This window comes from Lissotriton helveticus, chromosome 5_1 (assembly GCF_964261635.1).
Source record: "Lissotriton helveticus chromosome 5_1, aLisHel1.1, whole genome shotgun sequence".
Lineage (NCBI taxonomy): Eukaryota > Metazoa > Chordata > Amphibia > Caudata > Salamandridae > Lissotriton > Lissotriton helveticus.
Window position 1 is genome coordinate 938,630,296 of NC_136065.1, and position 23,334 is coordinate 938,653,629.

The 23,334-nt window shown below is 43.4% G+C and overlaps 1 protein-coding gene across 7 annotated transcripts in view; it reads left to right on the forward strand.

The window, feature by feature from the left end:
• The window catches only part of CC2D2B (coiled-coil and C2 domain containing 2B), a 1,917,855-nt gene that overhangs the window by 267,141 nt on the left and 1,627,380 nt on the right, over positions 1-23,334 (forward strand). For all 7 annotated transcript variants that reach the window (XM_078643430.1, XM_078643434.1, XM_078643435.1 and 4 more), the window contains exons 5-6: positions 6,473-6,558; positions 6,638-6,742. In XM_078643430.1, coding sequence (XP_078499556.1) covers positions 6,473-6,558; positions 6,638-6,742 — 191 coding nt within the window. The remainder of the gene's footprint in view (positions 1-6,472; positions 6,559-6,637; positions 6,743-23,334) is intronic.

The window sequence follows — 23,334 nt, forward strand, 5'->3', positions numbered from 1 at the left end:
GCAGCTAATGACTCCCTGGTGTTCTCCGAATTCCAATAATGTTTCAGTGGGGGTTCATGGATTGCAGTAAAGATTAAGTGGGTGTTCACAGAAGTCAAAAAGTTACGAACCAGTGCTCTAAATCTTTATAAAGAATACTAAAATCAGTTACAAACCCATGGAAAGTACTTAACGAGTAAAGTGTAATATGGCCCTATATTGCCATCTCGGCGTTCCAGTGACATTTATAAACCAGTTGGCCTCGACATGGTTTGTAAATGTCACCAGAATCCCTCAATGACTGCCTAGGCTCGCATTACGTTTAACTGTTATTTATTCTCTATATAACAAGGATTAACTCCAAATGGCTTTTTTTGAGAATGTGAACATTTCTCAAGTAGCCATTTTGAATGAATCCCTGTTTCCTTTCATAGAAGATCTCCCTTTGAGTAAAATGTTGTGAGAAATACTTATTGATATTTGGAGGTGGGTGAAGTTGTGACGTCCTGGACTTCGCAACTTTGTAACTTTGCATGTAAACTCTGCCAGTTTTAGAATCATGAAGTTGTGGTGGTTTAAAAAGCAAACACATTGGGGGGTAGAAATGGGCCCTGTGCTGAAGTGCGAACTGCCCCACTGCTGTACAGTCCTGGAAGCAAAGACACCTCATCTCATTTCCCTGCTACTAGGAAAGATTATGCGGGCATTATGTTTCCCACTCAATTCAGATGACAACAGGGAAACATAATTGCCTCCATGGTGAAGTCAATATTGGCAGGAAATACAGCTGAGCTGTAAGAGAATGTGTTGGGCTAGGTAAAGTCAAATGAGACTGTTCTGGCTTCTGGCGAAGTTGAATTCCTGTTGGCTTAGGAAATCACTTCTCTGACCCATGATAAAATTAACTTTTACTCTGGAGTTAAGAGTGCCAGGGGAAACCAGCAAAAACCTACCTGCCAGACGCCGCAGCTCACCAGGCTCGCCAGGCACTTTTAATCCACGCCGCCACCGCCGAGAGTCACCTTCTTGCAGAGTGTATGTGCCGCCGCTCCGGGGCCACGAATCCCGGCAGCCTACGCGGCGGCGCGCTTAGTGACACCGCGAGGGCGCCAGGGAGGCGCACAAATCCGCCACAGGACCAGCTTCGCGGGACGCGAGCGGGACGCCCGGAGCTAAGCCCGGGCAAAGGGCGGGCCCTCTACGGCCCTCATCGGCACGAGGAGGCAGGGGCAGGGCTGGAAACGCTGCTGGACTTACCATTACAAGTAAGACTCTAAGTTATAAGAGCTACTGATTTGTTATAACTTTAATTTAACACATAAGGTTGTGAGTACATTATAAATATGTCTACGAAATCAAAGGAAGTCCCACAAAACACCCTTGACAATTACCTTGTCCAGACTGTGAAAAAAAAAAATACACAGAGGAGAAACTCTCTTGGGTTAAGTCAATCCCCAGACCTTCGTTGTTTATCCCCGACTGCATCCATCTTGATTGACGACACTATCTTGCAGGAAGTCAATCAGGACACCACAATTAGTGGCCCAATCTTTCAAGGATTAAACAGTGCATCGGGAAATGTAGCCCCGGTTTCTGAGGCTTCTAATATACAGGTCGAAAGTGATACTGATATTGACTCTGACCAGGAGAAACATGCACAGGCCACACCTGACGAGGAAACACCCAAAGGGCGTGCAACAAGGCCAAGACGTTTATGTACTAAAAATCAACCCAAGCAGGGTGGATTACGTCTAGGGACAAGAAGGAAGAAGGCTACCACCCCAAAGACAAAGCAAGCAAATATATCGGAGGATAAACAAAATCACATTTTTGAGGACATATGTTTTGAAAGGATTGCTGACTTGCTTGAGCTAAAAATTAACGCCATTGTAAAGCCTTTAATATCCAAAATTGATAAACTACAAGCGGAGATCAAAAGATTGGGTGGTCTCCACACTACGGTTGCAGGAGGGGTTGAAAACATTACAACGATAATTACAAACTTGAGCAACAAAACAGGGGGAAATGTGGTTAAAGAGATTGTAAATGATGGTGTAGGGACTCTGCTGTCTGCTGAGAATTTACCGCCCGAACCTGTAACATTATCAACCTCCACTAACGAGGGCCCGCTTTTAGTTAACATCCCAACTGATAACAATTCCTCTGTCAGCCTACCCCCAGTAATAGCTCATCCCACGAACCCCCTTCAATTTTTAGTCGAGGCCACACCAGTGGTTCTTGTGCTAGCAAATGTCCGGCCTTTGGAAGGGGGAACAGTGGAAAGCCCTACCTCCCTTACAAGCAAGGCCTTGCACTGGCTAACCAGTAACATGCGGTTAGCTCCAGGGGGAAAACACCACTTGGCAAATGTAATCAAGTCAGCAACCAGGGTCCCCTGGCTGGGAAACCGACCGAAAAAGTTTAAAGGGGACTGCGTGGCAGTGAGCCTCTCAAATCAGGATGTTCTCCCTAATATACTTGCTAACTTACTTCCCCCTTAACGGAGACAGGGCACTGTTGTTCCTCTAACTCTGAAGTTTTTTTATGGGGAGCAACAGAACGTCACTCACCCAAGGACTCCTGCGCCAGGGTGGGATAGATGTTGGGACTCTAATCCTAGATTGGGGCGAGATGTAAGACATAATGCAATGATTCATCATCCCCTTCTTCCACAGCAAAATTCTTTCGTAGAACCTCTTCAATTATTCAATCGCTATGCCCCATTATCCTTCATGGATCAAAACGATTGACTCTCTCTTAGTGAAGATCTAAATGATGAGGGTCCTTCGCATGTCCACGGACAATTAGATCCAAAATTTATAGGTTCTAGGGTCTGCAGAATCATGAGCTGGAATGTCGCTGGTATCAGATCTAAATTCAACGATAAGAACTGGTTGGAAATGGTCAGATCCAATGACATTCTTGCCTTCCAAGAGACTTGGGAAACGTCAGACAGACTTGTTCTAGACGGCTTTTCCCATTTCTTCGTTCCTGCAGTACCTAGTAATTCTGGAAGGGCAAAGGGGGGCTTGGCCATATATTTTTCCTTGGATATCCAAGGTATGCCAAGACAGATTAAAACCAACTCAACAAATATTTTAGCGGTTGAATTAACCATACAAAACGCACAGTCTATGTTATTTGTTAATTTTTATAATTCTCCTGCCAGTCAAATCTTGAACGAGCATTTGGTAACGCTAGAGGATTTCCTGTCCACCCACAGTGAGAACAATGTTCATGCCTTTGACGTGATTCTCATGGGAGACTATAATATTCACCCATGCAACATGGATTGCCGCGTGGTATACGAGGATTTCTCCCCCTACCTCCCTACCCCGCATTTTGAACACTCATCACGTGGAGAGGCTCTGGAATTACTCTTAGCGACTTTTAATCTGTATGAATCTTATAGTAGCAACACATGTTTGAAGCTACCAACATATGTGGGTAACAACACTGGCACAATCGTGGATTATATTTTTTTATCGTCCGGTATTTTGTCTGAAGTGTATAATTACAAGGTAGAAACTTCAGCTTTTAGTGACCATAACCCAGTAATTTTAGAGATTGTATCCCAGGGAGTTTTGGGAAAAAGAAAAATTGAAGTCTTATGCGCGACCGACCTAGTGCTGGGAAGTCAAAATCGTAGACTGAAATGGGATCAAGTAACCCCAATTACCTTTATACAGGATTCCCTGGCCAAAGTTGAGGAGGAGGTTGCAATCTGCTTAAATAATAATTACTCTGCTACCACTTTGATAGAAGCCTTTAACGTTATTTGCCGACAGGTCAATTTAGACCTGACCGTAAAGAACAAGCCCCACGTAGATAGGGGCCCAAAATGGTTCGACTCAAATTGCTCCAAGGCTCACTCAATTCTCCTGAAGGCTCTAAAAAACAAACCAAGAGACAAAGAACAGATAGCATTATTGAGAAAAAATTATAATAATGCTACCAGGATGAGGAAATCTGAGATTAAAAACAAGGCCTGGAACGATCTTTTATCGCCCGATATACAGAGGGATAGTTCTAGATTTTGGGCGATAATAAACCATCCTTTTTTTGTGGGTTTAGAGAAAAAGAGAGCAGACTGCACCATACCCGACGAACAGTGGGTCACACATTTCAGTAATATCTACAGCTGCCCTGATAACATTCTAGGCTGTGAAATACAATCTACACAAGCAGTAGCTATTATTCCCCCATTTAGCATCGAGGAGGTAAAAAAAGCGATTAACGACACACACTCTAAAAAGGCTCCGGGCCCCGATGGGGTTCCCGCAGATTTCTTTAAGAGTGCTCCTGATTTAAGTACCAAAATTCTCACAAATATTCTTAACGCTACAAGAGATTTTATTTTTCCCACTAGTTGGTCTAAGTCGACCATAATACCGATTTTTAAAAAGGGACAAAGAACAGACCCGGCCTGTTATAGGCCAATCTCCCTCATTGACTCTAGTGTTAAAATCTTGGGGAGAGTCCTTTTAGGTAGACTGGCCCAGCTTGTGGAAGGGAAGGGTGCCCTATCAAATGCACAGTATGGTTTTAGAGCCAAAAGAGGAACCCTAGATCAGTGTTTAAATCTAGAACTGATCATAAATAAATACGTAGTTGCCAAGGGGGGTTCACTGTACATGGCCTTTATGGACCTCTCCTCAGCTTTTGACCTGGTTAACAGGGCTAAGCTGTGGGGGGTTCTTTTGTCCATGGGCATTGATGCTCCCTTGGTGAGGTACCTGGCGGAGCTACACAGAGACCTTAAAACCTTGGTCAGAGTGACCAGCGAAGGAAGATGTACTTGTCACTTTAAGTCAGAGAGGGGGGTTAGGCAAGGATGTATCCTTGCCCCCCTCCTCTTCACTCTCTACATAAATGACCTTGAGGCAGTCCTGGCCGTCTCCCATACAGACATCCCGCGTGCAGGTGAGATAAAGATACCTGTCCTCCTGTACGCGGATGATGCTGTCCTCTTAGCACGCTCTGGAGTGGCACTAAATAAACTCCTTTTATCCTTTGGGGATTTCATGACCTCTCTGGACATGAAAACTAACGTAGAAAAATCCCATATAATGATAGCAGGAGTTGCAGGTAGGAAAAGAAAGTCTAAAACTTTTTTCTGTGCTGGGAAAGAGGTTAGGAGAGTCCCATCCTTTCCCTACCTAGGGGTGACCTTTGATGAAAAGGGCACGTGGGGCCCCCAGCTTCTGGCTAAAAGCAACGCTGTAGCTAGAGCGGCTGCCGGGTTGCTTGGTTTCGCTAGAAAACTTGGAGCCCGTCCCATGGAGAGCATTATAAAGGTCTACAAAGCTAAGTGCCTGTCGGTTGCTCAATACGGCTCTGTCGTTTGGGGGTACAAAAACCATGAACTCGATAAAATTCAGAAAGTTGAAAATACATTTTTGAGAACTTTGCTTTCTGTCCCCCAATCGACTTCTACATATATAATACACACAGAGCTTGGACTGGGCTATATTACCGACATTTTAAAATCAGCCCCAGTTATTGGATGGTTGAAAGTTTGGCTAAAGCAGGAGCTTACTTTAAATCATTATATCCTTAAAGATTGTATAGCCCTGGATAGAGCACACAGTATCCCATGGTTAAAACACATTCAGACGCAGTTAACTTTAGTCGGCCGACCCAAACTTTTTTCTTCTCCTCACTTGATAAATCAGGAAGACACAAAAATAGTCAAAAATCTCCTGATAAATTATTATGTTTTGGAGAGGGAAGCCACAGAGTTAAATAAATCTACGGCTAGGAAACATTGTATGCTAACATCTGTACAAGGTATGGAACCATACCTATTTTTGATAAATAAACCTTACCATCGTTTTCTCCTAACAAGATTTCGTCTGGATCTGATTCCCTTCATTCTGGGTAATTTTAAAAAGTGGAGTAGACCGGAAAATGCTGAACCATGTGACTGTGACTTTTTTTCCACCCAGGACACAATTCACTTTATTTTCTTCTGCAGCCATTATAAAGAGATCAGGAAAAAATATCTGTTGCCTATACTGTGCAATCTGAGTTTTACACAGGCAAAACCAGCTATGATGTACCTACAACTACTTCCGAATTTAAAAGTAGCATTTCATGTAGCTAGCTTTTTGGTTGCAGGTGTACGTATAAATAAGCATCGTTTTCAGAATTAGGCACCTAGTCCCAGATTAATGTTTACTTTTTATATATCATTGATTTTATTCCTTTTTAATATTATTATTAATAGTAATGTATAACTTATTTTGTATAATGAGATTTTAGTTTTTTTTTTAACAAAGTTTTAACAAAAGTATTGATCTATTTTATAATGTGTCTTGATGAAATGTGTCTTGATGAAATGTTGTTATGTACCACTGCTCGTTCTTTTATGATTTTTAATAATCGAATAAAGATAATTGACTGACTGACTGACTGAGTGCCAGTAATATTTCTTAATCGCCTCTCCAAGCCTCATTGTATGTTGTATATCTTTGTTTTGTGATGTTTTTAGATGGATCTGCATTTGAAAGCCAAAACAAAACTAAGGCAGTGAGAGAGAAAGTGAGAAGAAAACAGAAAGATGTTAAGCCTGTTAAGGTATGACTTCCGTATTTATCTTTAATGGATACATTAACTTTTTGTGTATGGTAAGTACTAACCAATTTTTTCTTTCAAGTCAAAGGCTGAAGCTTCATATCAAACTGGAGACCCATCCATTGTACCTCACAATCTTTTCCGACCTTTAAAAAGTGAAGAACCGACTTTAGAAACTGAAGCAGAGGTACGTTAATTCATCTTTGGCAGGCTCCGTTATTACAAAGTTGGTTTCTACAATTGTATTTGTTGTGTGTGGACCTGATTTTTTCCTTCTTTAGGAAAACAGATAAGGAAGCTGCCAGTTGTGTTCATCTGCTCTGGGTGCCCTGCGAGTTTCTGATATCCTGGTGACACATGTACAAAAATTCCAAAAAGAAGTAATAAATTGTGACTAATAACCATTGCCAATATGCGATTTCCTAATTGGGGTATACTAAAATGAATTTGGTAAAAGTGGTCGCAATTTAAATCTCGACTTCTAAGAAATGCATTGGTATTTTGCTAGCCAACTTAGTTAAAGGTTTTATTTTTATTTATTATCAGTTGGCTGTGCATAAACAATCAATATAGCAATTATCAGCAAAAAACATGCATCTTGTATAGAGTTGCATAATAGGCACTTACTGTACAATCGAATACGATGAGCCATAAAGGTAACATTTTCAAAACATGGTCAGTGTGTAGTGAGCTGAAATCTATATCTCTTAACCTATGACATGTTAATCATAATAACATGAAACCCATCCTCCATTAATGCGCTTGAGAATGGATTGAAGCTAAATAGATTACGTAGTGGATCCCAGATTGGGTGGGGAGTGTTCTGCCTTGGTGGGAGGTGTGCATATCCCTTCGGAGGAGGAAAGAGGTAAAGGGTTCCTAGATGTCATGTGTCGAGCCCGGAGTGGTAAGTGGTATTAAGTCCTAATATGAGTTGTTCATGACAATATATGTTATCAGTGAGACAGTTTTGGGCTGTAGGGGCCTGTGACCTACCCGTGTGGATTGCCACTCTGAGCTTGGCCAGGAGAAGCATAAGGGCAACTAATTTGCGAAATTCGTATGGTGCGTCCTTCACATGGCCAAGCAGCCCGGTGATCGGAGAAAGGGGAATGGACATGCTAACGACGTCCTCTAATATAAGGAAAACTTTTCTCCAGAAGATAGCAACCTCGGGGCAATGCCATGCAAGGTGCATGAAATCTGCATGGGGTGTATGGCAGCGCTAGCAGTGAGAGTCAGGGGAGAACACCATCCATAATAATTGTGTGGTTGTGTGGTATGGTTGATGTAGACATTTTAAGTGTGTGTATGTATATATATATATATATATATATATATATATATATATATATATATATATTCAGCTCAGCCTCGGAAAAGCCACCAAAAGTTTAATCACACTTGTTGTCAACAAGTGTGATTAAACTTTTGGTGTGAGCACTGCAACCCTTTGGTTTCCACGAGTGCGGTTCTTTGGATCTTACATTTCCGAGGCTGAGCTGAATACTGTTGCGGGTACCCATTACCGCAAACTGCACCCGCTCGCGAGTGCCCCGACTCTTCAGTGGGACAGGGAGCACCATATATATATATATATATACATTATCTACTGCCGGTCGCCAGTAGATAGTTATAGTTAGGACCTATTATACATAGGAAATCTGCAACATTCTATTTGGAATAACTTTGGCGCTGGTTGACGAATCTGCGTGAAATGTTCCAAACTTTTGGCCAGCTCTAGTCCGCTCATATCCTGAAAGTTTCACTATGATTCATCAAGCGGGGGCCGAGAAAAAAGGGGGGTCCCAAAACGCATTTTCCCCATGCAATTTCCCATAGGACCTTTAGCCGTAGCTGCATCCCGAACTGCTGAACGGAATTACACCAAATTTGGCAAAGAGGTAGTCCTTGGTTCAGAATCGTACCTTTTGCTTATTTGGTGTAAATCCTTTCAGTAGTTCCTGAGAAAATGACAGTTAAAAGTACATATATATCTATGGGCACGGAGGATCCGCGTACTATCTGCGTACCCTACGCGCAGCCTACAAGCACCCTGCCGTGCACGAGCTGAATGCTAATGGGCTGACAATGTCAAAATCAGGAAGTGTTGGCAGCCATCTTGTGCCTCGGTAGAACCGAGGCACAAGAAACCAAAGACAAACACCACAAAATGCGAAACAGGGGCAGGGTAGACACACCCTGACCCCAAGGCCTGCTCAGGGCCCAAAATATATATATATATTTTTTAAATCACGGGATGCGCGTAGGATCCGCGCATCCTAGCGATAGAAAAAAAAAGAAACGCAGTCTCCTGCGGTAAATAAGGTAAATTGCCCCCAGGGGGGCCAAATCCCGGGGGCATTAATAAAAAAAAGTGGGGGGTCCGAATCCCCCCCACACTGCCTCGGGGACCGCCACCCCAGGGGCTCTTAGTTAATGTATGCGTAGGGGCTCACGGCCCCCCACCACAGCCCTCGGGACCGCCACCCCCGGGGCTTGTACAAAATGGGTAGGAGGGCTCTCAGGCCCCCCCAAGCCCGGGGACCGCCACCCCCTGGGGCTTTAAAACTTTAGCTGGGGCTTATTTAATGTATGTGGGGGGGCTCCGTTATGGACCCCCAAGCCCCAGGGACCACCACCCCCGGGGCTTCTCAAATGATGGGAGGGGGCCGCTTGGCCCCCCTCCTGGAGCTCTCGAGGGCCCTGGGGACCGCCACCCCCTGGGCCGTCTCCTGCAGTGTCCCAAGGTGCCTAACCCCGGGACACTGTCGCTTGCAATGGCAGGGCGGGAGCCTCGCAGCTCCCACCCTGCCATTGCAAACTGCTTTGCTATTTGGAAGAGAGAGCAGGAAACCTGCTCTCTCTTCAAAATAGGAAAGCAGATTGCTTTTCCATAGGGGGAGCAGCATGTTAGCTGCTCCCCATGTGGAAAAGCAATGCCAGCTCCCCCAGGAGGCAGGGAGCCGGCAGGGACCGTGGGGGATTGAGGACCCCCGCACGGTCCCCAACGGAGTGGGCCAGCCCCGGGGCATGGGGCCCCCGGGGGTAGTAGTGGCCCGGGAGGGGGGCCACGTGTTTTCTTAGGGAGAACACATTCCCCTTGAATACTGGGGGTCCCTGGGGGACAACTAGCCCACCAGTTACCTCCAGTATGCCCCAGGGAGCTCCGTTGCAGAGTGGTGTTCTGAGGCCACGCACCTTTTTACAATTCTCTGCAACGCAGCTCTGTGGCGCTTACTGGAGGTAGCTGGTGGGCTACTTGCACCCCAGGGACCCTCAGTATTCAAGGGGACTTAATCGCCCAACTTAAAATGCACCACGGGGCGTGTTTGCACAGTGGTGAAGGGAGGGGGCGGGGCCTGAGTTCACATGTGTGCAAACACGCCCTGTGGCGCAGTTTATGTTGGGGAATTAATGCCTTGTCAATACTGAGGGTCCCTGGGGCAACTAGCCCACCAGGTACCTCTAGTAAGCACCACGGAGCTGTGTTGCAGAGTGTTGTAAAAAGGGGCGTGGCCTCTGAACACCTCTCTGCAACACATCCCCCTGGCGCATACTAGAGGTACCTGGTGGGCTAGTTGGCCCCCTGGGGACCTCAGGATTCCAGGACACTTAATCACGCAACTTAAAATGCTCCACAGGGCGTGTTTGCACACATGTCACCTCAGGCTTCTCCCCCTTCCTTCACCATTGTACAAATATTCCTCTAAAATCAGCCGAACTACAAATTCCGATTTACTCACCTGTTATCAGGAGAGAACCCAGTGCGGCATCTTTTAGCCCAGCACTGACCCTGAAAAGTAATTCTAAGCGTACTTACAGTAACTTTTATTTCCTTCCATAGGAATCCATTGTGTGGTTTTCAGCAGAAAAGTTTCTGTGTCTATTTTCACAAACTACAAATATTCCTTAAAATCACCTGTATCACTTAAACACATTCTTTCAACTGTTTACAGGAGTTGCACCAGTACTGGATCAAGGATCTACCACTGAGTAAGAAAAAGTGACAATAACACTACTTACTTGCTAAGTGAATTTCCTCCCATAAGATAACATTGGTGATTCTATGTCAAAAAGTTTTTGTGTCAACTTTTAAAATACAATAATATTCCTTAAAAGTCACTACTGTAACTGTTTACAGGAGATGTCCCAGGGCTGAATCTAGGATCCAGTCCTGTGGCTAGAAGAGTAATCCATAAAGCAACTAATTGCATTTAACTAGAAATTCCCATTCGGCTCAATGTTGCATTGTGTTTGAAATGGTGTTGTCCATTGCAACAACTGTAACTACTGTTCTTAAAACTCTATTGCCTATTTGCAAAGTATTTAAATTAAAGTAATTCATTCTGTGAAAGTATATTTTGCAATATAATGTATAATGTAATTATTATGTAATTTAAAAAATAAAATATCTAAAAATAAATAGTTATTTTTTTTAGTAAATCAGTATAAAAAAATATATAAGAATAAATACATTTAAAAATTGTCATTTTCAAAACCTTTGAAATTCACTGAAAAAAACATAGGTTTCAGCCATGTTATAGTTAGGAATTAGCATTTAAAAAACCTTTGAAATTTACTGAAAAAACCATAGGTTTTAGGGGTGTAATAGTTAGTTGGACATTTCACTCGTACAAAACCATTGAAATTCCCGCATTATAGTTAGTTGTACTAACTATAACTCGCGGGCCCGCAATCCACTACTGATGATGTCACATATTACATCATTCATGACATGGTCAGTGACATCACTGATGACATCACTGATGACATCTCAAATGACATCACTGATGACATCACTGATTACATCATCCACGTGACAATCTGATACTTCTTAGCATACACTAGTATAACCTTTCAACACTCATTATAAAATATGGAGTACCATATTTGAAACCATTGACACACCAATACAAGTTCTAAAAACCAACTCAGTGATTCCTAAATCTACATACACATCTAAACAACCTATAGATCCACTCATACATGCTAACAAAGATCAATAGAACACTATTAAATATACTTATACACCTACATCAACATTACACACCAGCACACATCCTATTCACTTATGCAGACATTTTACTCACTTATTCAAACTTTATTTATTCATATAGATAGTAAGTCATGCTTAGTGTGTTATAAAATCACTATTACAAGTATACAGTTATCCATACGTCACTCATACAATCACTGAGTCTTATGTATACTTATTTATATACAACAACTGTCACATACACTGCCTTTCATATTTTTAGTTTGTTGGACATGTATCATTGAGAAATATATTTACTCATCACCACACCCATAAAGAGATTCACTCACCCAAACAACTGTTTCCACATACAGTCTTAACCTCATATGCCTACTAAATCAACTATTTACACATCTTTGGACAGTCACACACCTCCCACCCAACCACACACATTCATTCACTATCCCATACAAATGCTCACTTAACTAATTAATAACTAATATAGACTTTCACATAGCTAGTAACCAACTTATGTAGTAGTTTACACAACAAGAGATAGAGTGATACAGGTATTCACAGCGGTTAATCACTATCCCATATATTTAGTGAGACACTTTAAATTCGTCCCTTAGACAGTCAATCACATTGCTACTAAATCCTCCATTCAGACACTTATACATCCACTCAGACTTCAAGACAGATTGCTATATATATATATATATATATAATACTTATTTAAATATCGAAGCAAACCACATTCCCTGGATGATGTCATCAGTGATGTCATTTGAGATGTCATCAGTGATGTCATCAGTGGTGTCACTGACCATGTCATGAATGATGTAATATGTGACATCATCAGCAGTGGATTGCGGGCGCGCAAGTTATAGTTAGTACAACTAACTATAACGTGGGAATTTCAGTGGTTTTGTACGAGTGAAATATCCAACTAACTATAACGCCCCTAAAGCCTATGGTTTTTTCAGTGAATATATATATGTATATTCCACAAAAATATTGAATAAAAAATGATATATTGTGATACAGAAATATCAAGTCAAGCATATTGTCAACTCAAAAATATATGGAACAGAATAACGAAGGTAAGAATGCCATTTGTTTAGGTATATAATACTGTATTTTTAAATATTGTTGCATATCATTTTGTTTGCTTTGTGATAGGTGTATGATATTGCTTTTGAATCAATTTAATGTATAGTACTTATTTTATCAGTATTTGGTATTAGTAATATAGTTTGTAATTTTTTATTTGTAATTGACATCTTTTTTATTTAATTAGTGATTTTGAATTATTTTGTAGCTAGTTGTTGGATTTGAAGGGGACCTGGATAGGAAGTTATTTAAAATTTAAATTATAGGTTTTTAACATTTCTTATTACTATTTATGTCAGTTAGATGTTTAATTGGTAATTAATTATGCACACGATTTAATATATATTTAAAAAAAATTGTAAAGTGATTTTCAATAACCAATAGACATATTAGAGACAGTTAGTACATAGGCGTATAAGCAACAGTTGCATGTATGCGGCCCCGTGGACTACATTCAACATTTTATAGATCTTATTGTTACTGATGTACACAAAAAAGCATTATATTGGAAATTACATATGACTCGCAAATGTACTCTTTGGCATCGTTACAAGCAAATGTCAACCTAGTTCTTTCGCATTATGATTGGGCGTATTAGAACACTATTTGCCCTGAAACAGTCCTACCTCCAGTGTTCGCATCAAACTATGGTATAGAGGGTCACCTAGCCCCTAACATGCGTGTCCTGCTAGCCTGGCTTGAGGTTCTGTACAGCATTTTTCTCATTATCACGTCCTAGTTTCGGAAACCGGTTCCACAGGGTGGGACAATAAATATGTTTTTAGTGGCTCCCATATATCGTTGGAACGCGAGGATATCGGGAGCAAATCAGCATACGCAAGCATTTGTTCTTGGCAAAATATTAAATCACTTTGAACTTAGGGGCCCTGCCCTGTCCCCATCTGCACGCAATTCTGCAATTGGCCAACAGAAGCTCAAGTGAGACATACCTGCGACAACTTTTAGCTATATGGTCGGTGTACCCCCATAGGGCCAGCAGTGCAGACGCTTCCAATGTCAGTGATGTCATCTGTTCCATTGCGTCAAAGATCTGTCGCCAGTATTCATTCATTCCAGAACAACTCCAAGCTAAATGGAGGAAGTCTGCGCCTTCCACCTCACACCTATCACAACAATCGTTATCTTTTAGCTTATATTTATAGATCTTGGTGGGTGTATAATAAATACGGTGCAAAAATTTGAAGTGGATAATACGTAGGCAGTTGCTAGCCAACACTTTTTCTGTTTGTGAGCAACAATATGTCCATTAACTATCAGTTATTTCGCACCCTGGTTCCTAGGCCCAGTGTGTTCTAGCAGAGGCCTGTAGCCTGTTGAGTATGTACTGCGTAATATAGCACAGATGCGATGTGATCAGGTATCTTGGATTATAATATCATGTGTAGTGGGGGCAAGATTGGGGTTCTGATTAATAGGATGGCGTGTTATCTTTGACACCTTGTCTTAGTCTCACATACAAAAAAACTTCAAGAGGTGTGGGCGTAGTATCGCTGAATAACTGTTTTAGTGTGCAGAACTTCCCATCCCGGTATAGGTCCCCCCAGAATGTTATATTTGCCCTCCTAATAACTTTCCTAAAAGCTGCTTCCTGCATCACTTTATGACAGGGTGATATGTCAGTGGGAGCAAAGGGGAGTATAACGTTGGAGCTTGCAGCAAGTCAGCTATAAGGTGGCAGACGATCACAGTACAGGCGACCATTGTGGTTTCTTGCTCACGGGGTTTAAGAGCGTTATATATCATGCCTGTCAAAGGAATTGGGTCTGCGAGCCACTGCTCCACAGCTACTTGTGGCATATATCTGGGGGGATGGAACCAGTAGTGCGCATAATGGGCCTGGGCAAAGAGATAATATAGTTCAAAATTGGGAACATCAAAGCATCCTTTAGAGTAAGGTCTAGTAAGGACATCCCAATGTAGTCTTGTTTGCTTACCCCCCCCCCCACCCCGAGTCAACCTAATCAGCTCAGAGCGCAGTGCTTTGAAGAAGTGCTTGCCAGGGTATTATGGTATGTTCATGAATAAGTAGAACAGTCGGGGGAGAATCACCATTTTAATAAGAGAAGTTCTACCCGCCAGGGATAAAGGCAAAGCAATCCATTGTGTGACACAACTCGTGAAATTGTCCAAGGCCCTACCTATCAGGTCTCACCTGAAATTTCCGCAGGAGCGAGAGTCTGGAGGCCGGAGCTAATTACCAACTTCCAGCCACACCTAATTTGCCCAACTTAGTCAAAGCGAGATCAGCACGTGAAGGAAGAGGGGAGAGAAGGGGAATAGAAAACCGAAGATAATCCCTCAGCACGGTCTGGCATCTAGGATTCGTCACTGGAGACTTCTGTGATCCTACAAACAAAGACTGGGTCAACACACTGCTCTGCAATTAGTGAACTAAGACAATACACAATCACATAGAAACAATTAGAATCTACCTGTCTTACTCCCCTCTTCCGCTTGTGTCCAAAAACTGAATAATGTGTTGCAGAGATCGATAATCTACCTATATGAACATAAAGCAGATAAACAAAGTCAAGAGGGTGCAGTGCTGCTATAGTCTCTATATTTATAGTGTATATGTAAATGCTTACTAGTGGAGGATAACGTCAGAGGATAATGTGTCCCAAAGAATCAGGACCGACTAATCAGTAGCGTTAATTATATGAACAAGCAAGGGTGGGGACAGATGTCTGATGCATATATTTACAATTCAATCATTCATGATGGATTTCAGCAACAAAAGTAAAATATAACCTCAGTAGTAGAATGCCTCGACTTCTTACTTCAGGAGAATGCAAGGCTAAATGTCTATGAGGCAAACACAACTGAAAATGGTGAACACCACAATTCCCCTTAGCTTCAGGTGAATGCGGCTAGTGAAACTTTGAAAGAGTGCTCAATAAGTACTTTGCGCTTCTTTTTACTTCATTCTCTTTAACTCAATTTTCATATATGTTAGGTATCATTACATCAGATACACAGTAATCTCAATACCACAATTTTGCACAACGTATATACACCTGTAACAATTACTAAACATCAAGTGACAGATATTTACAAATTTATATACATACGGTACTCGAATCAAAAAGCAAGAACGCGAAGCGTTCTTTCAGGCAACACTAGGACCTTTTAAAGGCACGGAGCCCCGCCCCCTCTATGTGCGACTGCGGGAACGGAGCAGCTGTGACACTACCATAGTTAAGGCGCATTAGCTTCACAGTCGTCCGCAACGCACATTCCTAAGTATTTAACTTCTGAATCACACCACTTGATCGGGAAATCAAGTGGAAACTGCGTTGCAGCGGATGTGAGTGGAAATATTTATGGCTTCCCCCAATTAATATGAATCCCTGAGAGTCGCCCAAAAACAATAAATTTGCGTAGCCTAGGATTTAAATTCTGTTGTGGGTGTCTGACATATAGGGTAATGTCATCCACATAGAGCAAGACGAGGATCTGAATCATACGACATCACAATGCTTTTTCTTGATGGGGTTGCCGCAGTTTGGCCGCAAGGGGTTTAATAGGCAGTGCAAAAAGTAACGGGGAAACCTGACATCCTTGTCTTGTGCCTCTAGTAATTGGCAAGGTCATTGAGATTTGCCCGTTGACCAGAACTTTAGCTGTCGGGTGGCTATATAGAAGACTTATCCAGGATAAAAATCCCAGTGGCATTCCCATACGTTGCAATATTCCTAGCTAATAATCCCATTCCACAGAATCAAAAGCTTTCGTGACATCAAGGAAGACCATTGCAAAAGCCAAATCAGAGTCAATATTTTATAATATTTAAAAAAACGTTTGAAGATTATGGGATGTTGCTCTTCCCGGGATATATCCTGCCTGGTAGTTCTAATTTTTCCATCAGCAGATTGAGCCTGTTGGACAATATTTCAGGAAGGATTTTGGCATCATTATTAATGAGGGACAACGGTCTATACGAGTCACATTGATTTGCAGATTTCCCTGGCTTAAGTAGGGACGTAATAAGCGTATCCCTCATAGACGGCGGAAGGACACCAGTTTCCTGGGCTTCCTCATAGACGGCTTTCAAAATGGGAATAAGTTGATCAATATTTGCCTTGTAGAAGTCTATTGGGAGCCAATCGAGGCCAGGTGCTTTACCAGACTGCATTTGCATTATTGCAGCCTGAATTTCATCCTCTGCAAAGGGGGCCACCAAGAAGTCTCTCTGCGAGTTCCCCAACCAGCCCAAGGCCACATCATCCATATACCCAGCCAAATCAAGTGGACACTGTTGACTAGTAGAGTATAATGTAGCAGAATGAGTAGTGAATGCATTAAGTATAGCTGTGGTATCTCTGTGCCTATTGCCTTCCCTGTCTGAGATTTCAAGCACATAACTGGAGAAGCAAGGCTTGTGGATCTCTTCCGGAAAAGCTCTACCAGGTAACTCTCCCTCACCATACCTGCGAGCTACATAATATTTACCCCTGAAGCGAACCTCGCATAAGTCTCCAGTTCCTGTGGGATATGCCAAGAGCCAGAGGGGCTAAGGACAGTCGGACCGGCTAGTGGTTAGAATATGTTATCACTAAATGTTCCACCCTGTTTATCCAGGGTCCTATACCTCTAGACACCAAGCAATAATCTAACCTAGCCCATGTCGCGTGCAATGCAGTGTAATGTGTGCCTTCCTTCGTCTCCGGGTGTGTGTGTAGCCATGTGTCTAACAGTCCATTATCTGATACAATACTTTGTAGGAGCTTATGTGATTTGGTGTAATGGTGTGGGAGAGGATTTGTCCTATCATGCACTGGGTCCAAGGAGGTGTTAAAGTCTTCACCCCATATTATATGAGTGGATCCTACAGCACACCAACCTGGTGGAGGTAGAGCCCAGTCTGCCCCACATAATGCAGTAATGCCCTGATTGATCTTGTATCATGGCACCCAGGGTATATGGAGTATTTTTGTTTATCTATATTGCTGTCCCTCTGGAATATGAGTATGAGGAGAATACTCTATACTGTGCCCATTTACGAGCAAATGAGGGACTACAGCGGGGGTCCAGATGAGTTTCCTGAAGCATCACAATTTGGATTTGGTGATGATCCAGGTATGCCAAAACCTGTCTACATTTGCACGGGTCTCTTAACCCTCTAACATTCCATGTTAATATTTGCAATTTCTGTTCGCCTTTAGTTTGAGCCATGAAAGCAGTCTTAACAAAGTGCTAAAGAGTTCCCAAGATCTACAGCTGCTATTCCTGTACAGTGCATACAACAAGAAGTCCGTAAAGGACCTAGCCCATCCTGTCTCAGTTCTTTGTAACAGTTCCCACCCGACCCCCTGCAGCATCCCAAACATGCCGGAATTGTCAATCCCACCCCACCCAACATGTCCTTAACAACAAAAGTACAGTGCATTATAACCCACAATAAGGGGGATCACCATTGGGGGGTGCAGTAGGCCTTGTATGATTCCTCCCTTCCCTCCAGGTTATGTTGCGTGTAAGAGGGGGAAACACCTTGGGGGAAGGGGTTCTTGGTACAGTTTGTTAATCAGTCCCAGTTCAACACTTATATGTGCGTAGTGCCGCTGCAAAATCTCTTTATCGCGCCCTCTCCTCATCTCTTTCGTGTCACATTTCAGTTCAAGGAGGAACACACCCTAGCCCCTGGTGATGGAGGAGGGAGCAGCACTGCTCAGCGGGGATCCATGCCTGACCAGCCAGCGTTCTTTACTATTCCAATGCAGGGGACGACGTTCTCGATGAATGCTCCTGTGCGGCGCGGGATGTGCTGGAACATTTGATTCGCTTTAAGAAGTCATCCACTTTCTGTTTATTGGTGAAGAAATACTGTTTGCATTGATGCGTGACTCGCAGGCGTACTGGGTACATCAATGCATAATCGATTTGCCCATGATGACGTTTTTGCTTAGCTGGAATGAATTTGCGTCGCACTTCCTGGACGGCTGCTGTAAAGTTGGGGTATATTGTGAAGTTCTTCCTCTCAAACGTGAGGTGTCTCTTCTCCCGGGCAACTCGAAGGGCCGCATTATGATCACGGTAATTAACCAGTCTAGCAATGATCGGATGAGGTGGACTCCTCGGTGGAGGTATGGGACCCAGGGAGTGATGCGCCCTCTCTACTATCAGTTGGGCAGAGAAGGATTTAGCTCCAATAGCTCTGAGAAGCTGACGCTCGACTCCACCATCTGGCCAGTGATGGTGTTCTCTGGCACACCAATGATCCGTACATTATTGCGTCTACAACGTGCCTCAAGGTCCTTGTTTTTTGCAGCGATGACCTTAAGCAATTTATCCATCTGCGCCACTTGTTTTTGCATTTTGGAAGTAATGTCTTCAGTGTCAGAGATCCAGCGCTCTGCTTCTTTTATTTGTTCTCCGTGCTTGACTAATTTATGGATGATGGCATCCATTCAGGTATTCATTGAATCCATTTTATTTTCAATAGAGGCAAGGCTCTGCTGCATAGCCAGTAGCAGTCTTTTTACATCATCCACTTGTCCTTGTGTTGGTTCTTGCGTCTCTCCTCCCGTATGTTCAAGCTCGTCTGGCTGAGAGCGAGTGACTTTCTTAGTTTTAAAAGGCAGTCGTGTCTGCATTGTGTCGTTCTTCCTCATGTTGGAGACAATGGAAAATTGTTTCCTTGACGAAATACCAATATCTTGCAAAATGAGAGCTCCTTGCGGTTCTTAGAGGACGAGGATGTTTACACCTCAAGCATTCCGTATGGCTGCAAAGGGGAAACTCCCCATCCAAAATGCTGTGCGCCTGAAGCCTCTGTGTGTCACTGGTCTTGGGAATATCACCGTCCTGCCATTTTCTTTGGCGGTTAGCCCTTCCCCAGCCGTAAACAAACGATTTCCCCCTTTCTATAATGCTTTGGTTAATGGCCAGGCTGACCTAGTGAAAAAACTGCTGCACCAATCGTGGGTAATATGTGCCCCCAATAGACAATGCATCATCAGCAACTGTCCCCTCACTTGAGGGCGCAGAGCCTTATAGTCGTGGGGCTACTCCGGCTTCTTCCACTCAATGTGTGCGCGCCCAACCGGGGCTGAGCCAATCTTTAAGTGCCCTCGCAGCGTTGTGGGCGCCGCTCCAGTTTCCCCGATATCATGCAATCCTGTGTCACATGGGACCACCCACGCTTGCTCGGCCACGCAGATGTAGGCAATTGGGCTTTAGCGGCAATGACGGACCAGGCCGAGGGATCCCCTCAGCACGCTATCCACCCAGCCGCGCCGCAACCTCCCATATCGGCCTAGAGGGAAAATCAGCACACGAGTCTCGGCCGCGTTCAGCCACGACTTTCCTTTAATGGTCGTAAGCGGTACCTGATTCCTGCGATATGTGCCCAGCTCTCCTCTGCTAGTGCACAATGGTATCCGCCGCAGTCATTAAAGGAGACCCGAGTGCGGCCTTGACACCACGTGGGAGCTGCGGTAATCGCGTGGCACTCTCAGCCGCGGCCAGTTCCAGGAGCACAGCTCACCGGCTGGGGTCTTTATTGGTGATCACGTTCCGGGCGGCAGCCGGAGTACTTCCCCAGAACAACCAACACCATGGGACAGACAGGCTCGTGTTCGTTCCTGCACCACTGCAGATGTCTCAAAAGTAGACTCCTGGGCAGGATAAAAGGTAGGATTAATAGCCCGAGTTGCAGGAGCCTCACAGTAGTGCTGCCATCATGCTCATGCGCCAACTAGCGCCCCCCCCCCAATTTAATATATTATTTTTTTTTTAATTATCTCAATATCGTTTGTCATTTTTATGTAATTATATATGTTTTTATTTAATTATTAAATGTTAATTTAGTGTGGCTTATTGGGTTTGTAGAGGATGAAGATGTGAAAATATGTTACTTCTTGATTTTTGTTTTTATAAATTATTGTTTATTATTATTATAATTATTATTATCATCATTAGTGTTTTTTAAACTTTTTAATAGATGTTTATCTTTATTAAAACATGCTAATTCATCAGTTGATTATTATTTTATTTATTTTATTGTTTAAATAATGAATTCATTGATCAGTTTTTTAAGTATAACATTTTGTTTATATATATTATTTATATATAAAATATTAGTTTTGTTTAATAAGTAATGTAATGTTAATAATGTTTAATTTATGCTGTGTTTCAAATTTTGTATTTGAGTATTGTTTTGTCGGGTTAGGAGGGATGGAAGCGTATTTATTGGAACTATTGTTAAATTCATTTATTATTTTAAATTATTTTGTACTTTTAGATTTGGGCTTTTCATTAAATGTAATTTTATTTGTCTATATTGCATATATATGTTTTATATCAAATACATTTAAATTGTTTTATTTTATATGATGGTATATCTAACCCCTCCAAAGTCCAACACTTTTGCTACTGTTCATAAGGTTAGACTGCCAATAGTAAGTCTGACCCTCCAAAGTCCAGCACTTTCCCTTCTTTACTTACGATTACTTGCATTGGAGTGGGAATACTAAATCTTACTCCTCCAAAGTCTAAAAGTTCCCTACTATAGCTTAGACTAGGGTGGGAACAGTAAATCTAACCCCTCCAGGGTCCAACACTTTTCATACTGTTGCTTAGGCTGGAGTGGGAATAGTAAATGCAACCCCTCCGTAGCCCAACACTTTCCCTGTTTTTGTTTACATTGTAGTAGGAATATCAAATACAACTCCTCCAAAGCCTAACATTTTTCCTACTGTTGCTCAAATTTCTGTGGGAATATTATATCCAACCCCTCCAAAGTCAAACTCTTTTCCTGCTTTTACTTACGTTGAAGTAGGAATAGTACATCTAATCCTCCAAAGTTCAACACTTTACATACTGTTGTTTAGATTGGAGTGGGAAATGAATATCTAATTGCTCCAAAGTCCTAGACCTTCCCTACTTATGCTTAGATTGGAGGGGTTAGGGTTAGGGTTGGAGGCTTTGTTCGCCATAAGTTGGCAGGGTATGCTCAGACGTGAGTCTCTTGCTCACTTTGCCACTGGATTCAAGCAAGCCTGGCTGAAGATGGCTGGAATGCCAGAAACCAGTCCTAGGAAGCTTGTTTCCGGTCCAGGGAAGGCATGGCTTGGCAGTTCGGGCTGGACTGTTCCCATGAGGCACAGGGTCAGACTGATTTGCATATGGCCATGTCTGAACTGGGGTGGCAGAGTGGGCTAAAGAACGGTGATGGATTAAACCCAGATCTGTTGACTGGGTGTGAGTGTTTGATTGGTTCAGATGCTCCGTCCATCACCACCCCCTTTTGTACCGCTTTGTTTGCCATAAGTTGGCAGGGTATGCTCAGATGTGAGTACCTTGCTCACTTTGCCAGTGGATTCAAGCAAGCCTGGCTGAAGACGGCTGGAATGCCAGAAACCGGTCCTAGGAAGCTTGTTTCCGGTCCAGGGAAGGCATGGCTTGGCAGTTCGGACTGGACTGTTCCTATGAGGCACTGGGTGAGACTGATTTGCATATGGCCATGTCTGAACTGGGGTGGCAGAGTGTGCTAAAGAACGGTGATGGATTAAAACCAGATCTGTTGACTGGGTGTGAGTGTTTGATTGGTTCAGATGCTCCGTCCATCACCACCCCCTTTTGTACCGCTTTGTTCGCCATAAGTTGGCACGGTATGCTCAGACGTGAGTCCCTTGCTCACTTTGCCACTGGATTCAAGCAAGCCTGGCTGAAGACGGCTGGAATGCCAGAAACCGGTCCTAGGAAGCTTGATTCCGGTCCAGGGTAGGCATGGCTTGGCAGTTCGGGCTGGACTGTTCCCATGAGGCACAGGGTCAGACTGATTTGCATATGGCCATGTCTGAACTGGGGTGGCAGAGTGGGCTAAAGAACGGTGATGGATTAAACCTAGATCTGTTGACTGGGTGTGAGTGTTTTTATTGGTTCAGATGCTCCGTCCATCACCACCCCCTTTTGTACCGCTTTGTTCGCCATAAGTTGGCAGAGTATGCTCAGACGTGAGTCCCTTGCTCACTTTGCCACTGGATTCAAGCAAGCCTGGCTGAAGACGGCTGGAATGCCAGAAACCAGTCTTAGGAAGCTTGTTTCCGGTCCAGGGCAGGCATGGCTTGGCAGTTCAGGCTGGACTGTTCCCATGAGGCACAGGGTCAGACTGATTTGCATATGGCCATGTCTGAACTGGGGTGGCAGAGTGGGCTAAAGAACGGTGATGGATTAAACCCAGATCTGTTGACTGGGTGTGAGTGTTTGATTGGTGCAGATGCTCCGTCCATCACCACCCCCTTTCGTACCGCTTTGTTCGCCATAAGTTGGCAGGGTATGCTCAGATGTGAGTACCTTGCTCACTTTGCCACTGGATTCAAGCAAGCCTGGCTAAAGATGGCTGGAATGCCAGAAACCGGTCCTAGGAAGCTTGTTTCCGGTCCAGGGAAGGCATGGCTTGGCAGTTCGGGATGGACTGTTCCTATGAGGCACTGGGTGAGACTGATTTGCATATGGCCATGTCTGAACTGGGGTGGCAGAGTGGGCTAAAGAACGGTGATGGATTAAAACCAGATCTGTTGACTGGGTGTGAGTGTTTGATTGGTTCAGATGCTCCGTCCATCACCACCCCCTTTTGTACCGCTTTGTTCGCCATAAGTTTGCAGGGTATGCTCAGACGTGAGTCCCTTGCTCACTTTGCCACTGGATTCAAGCAAGCCTGGCTG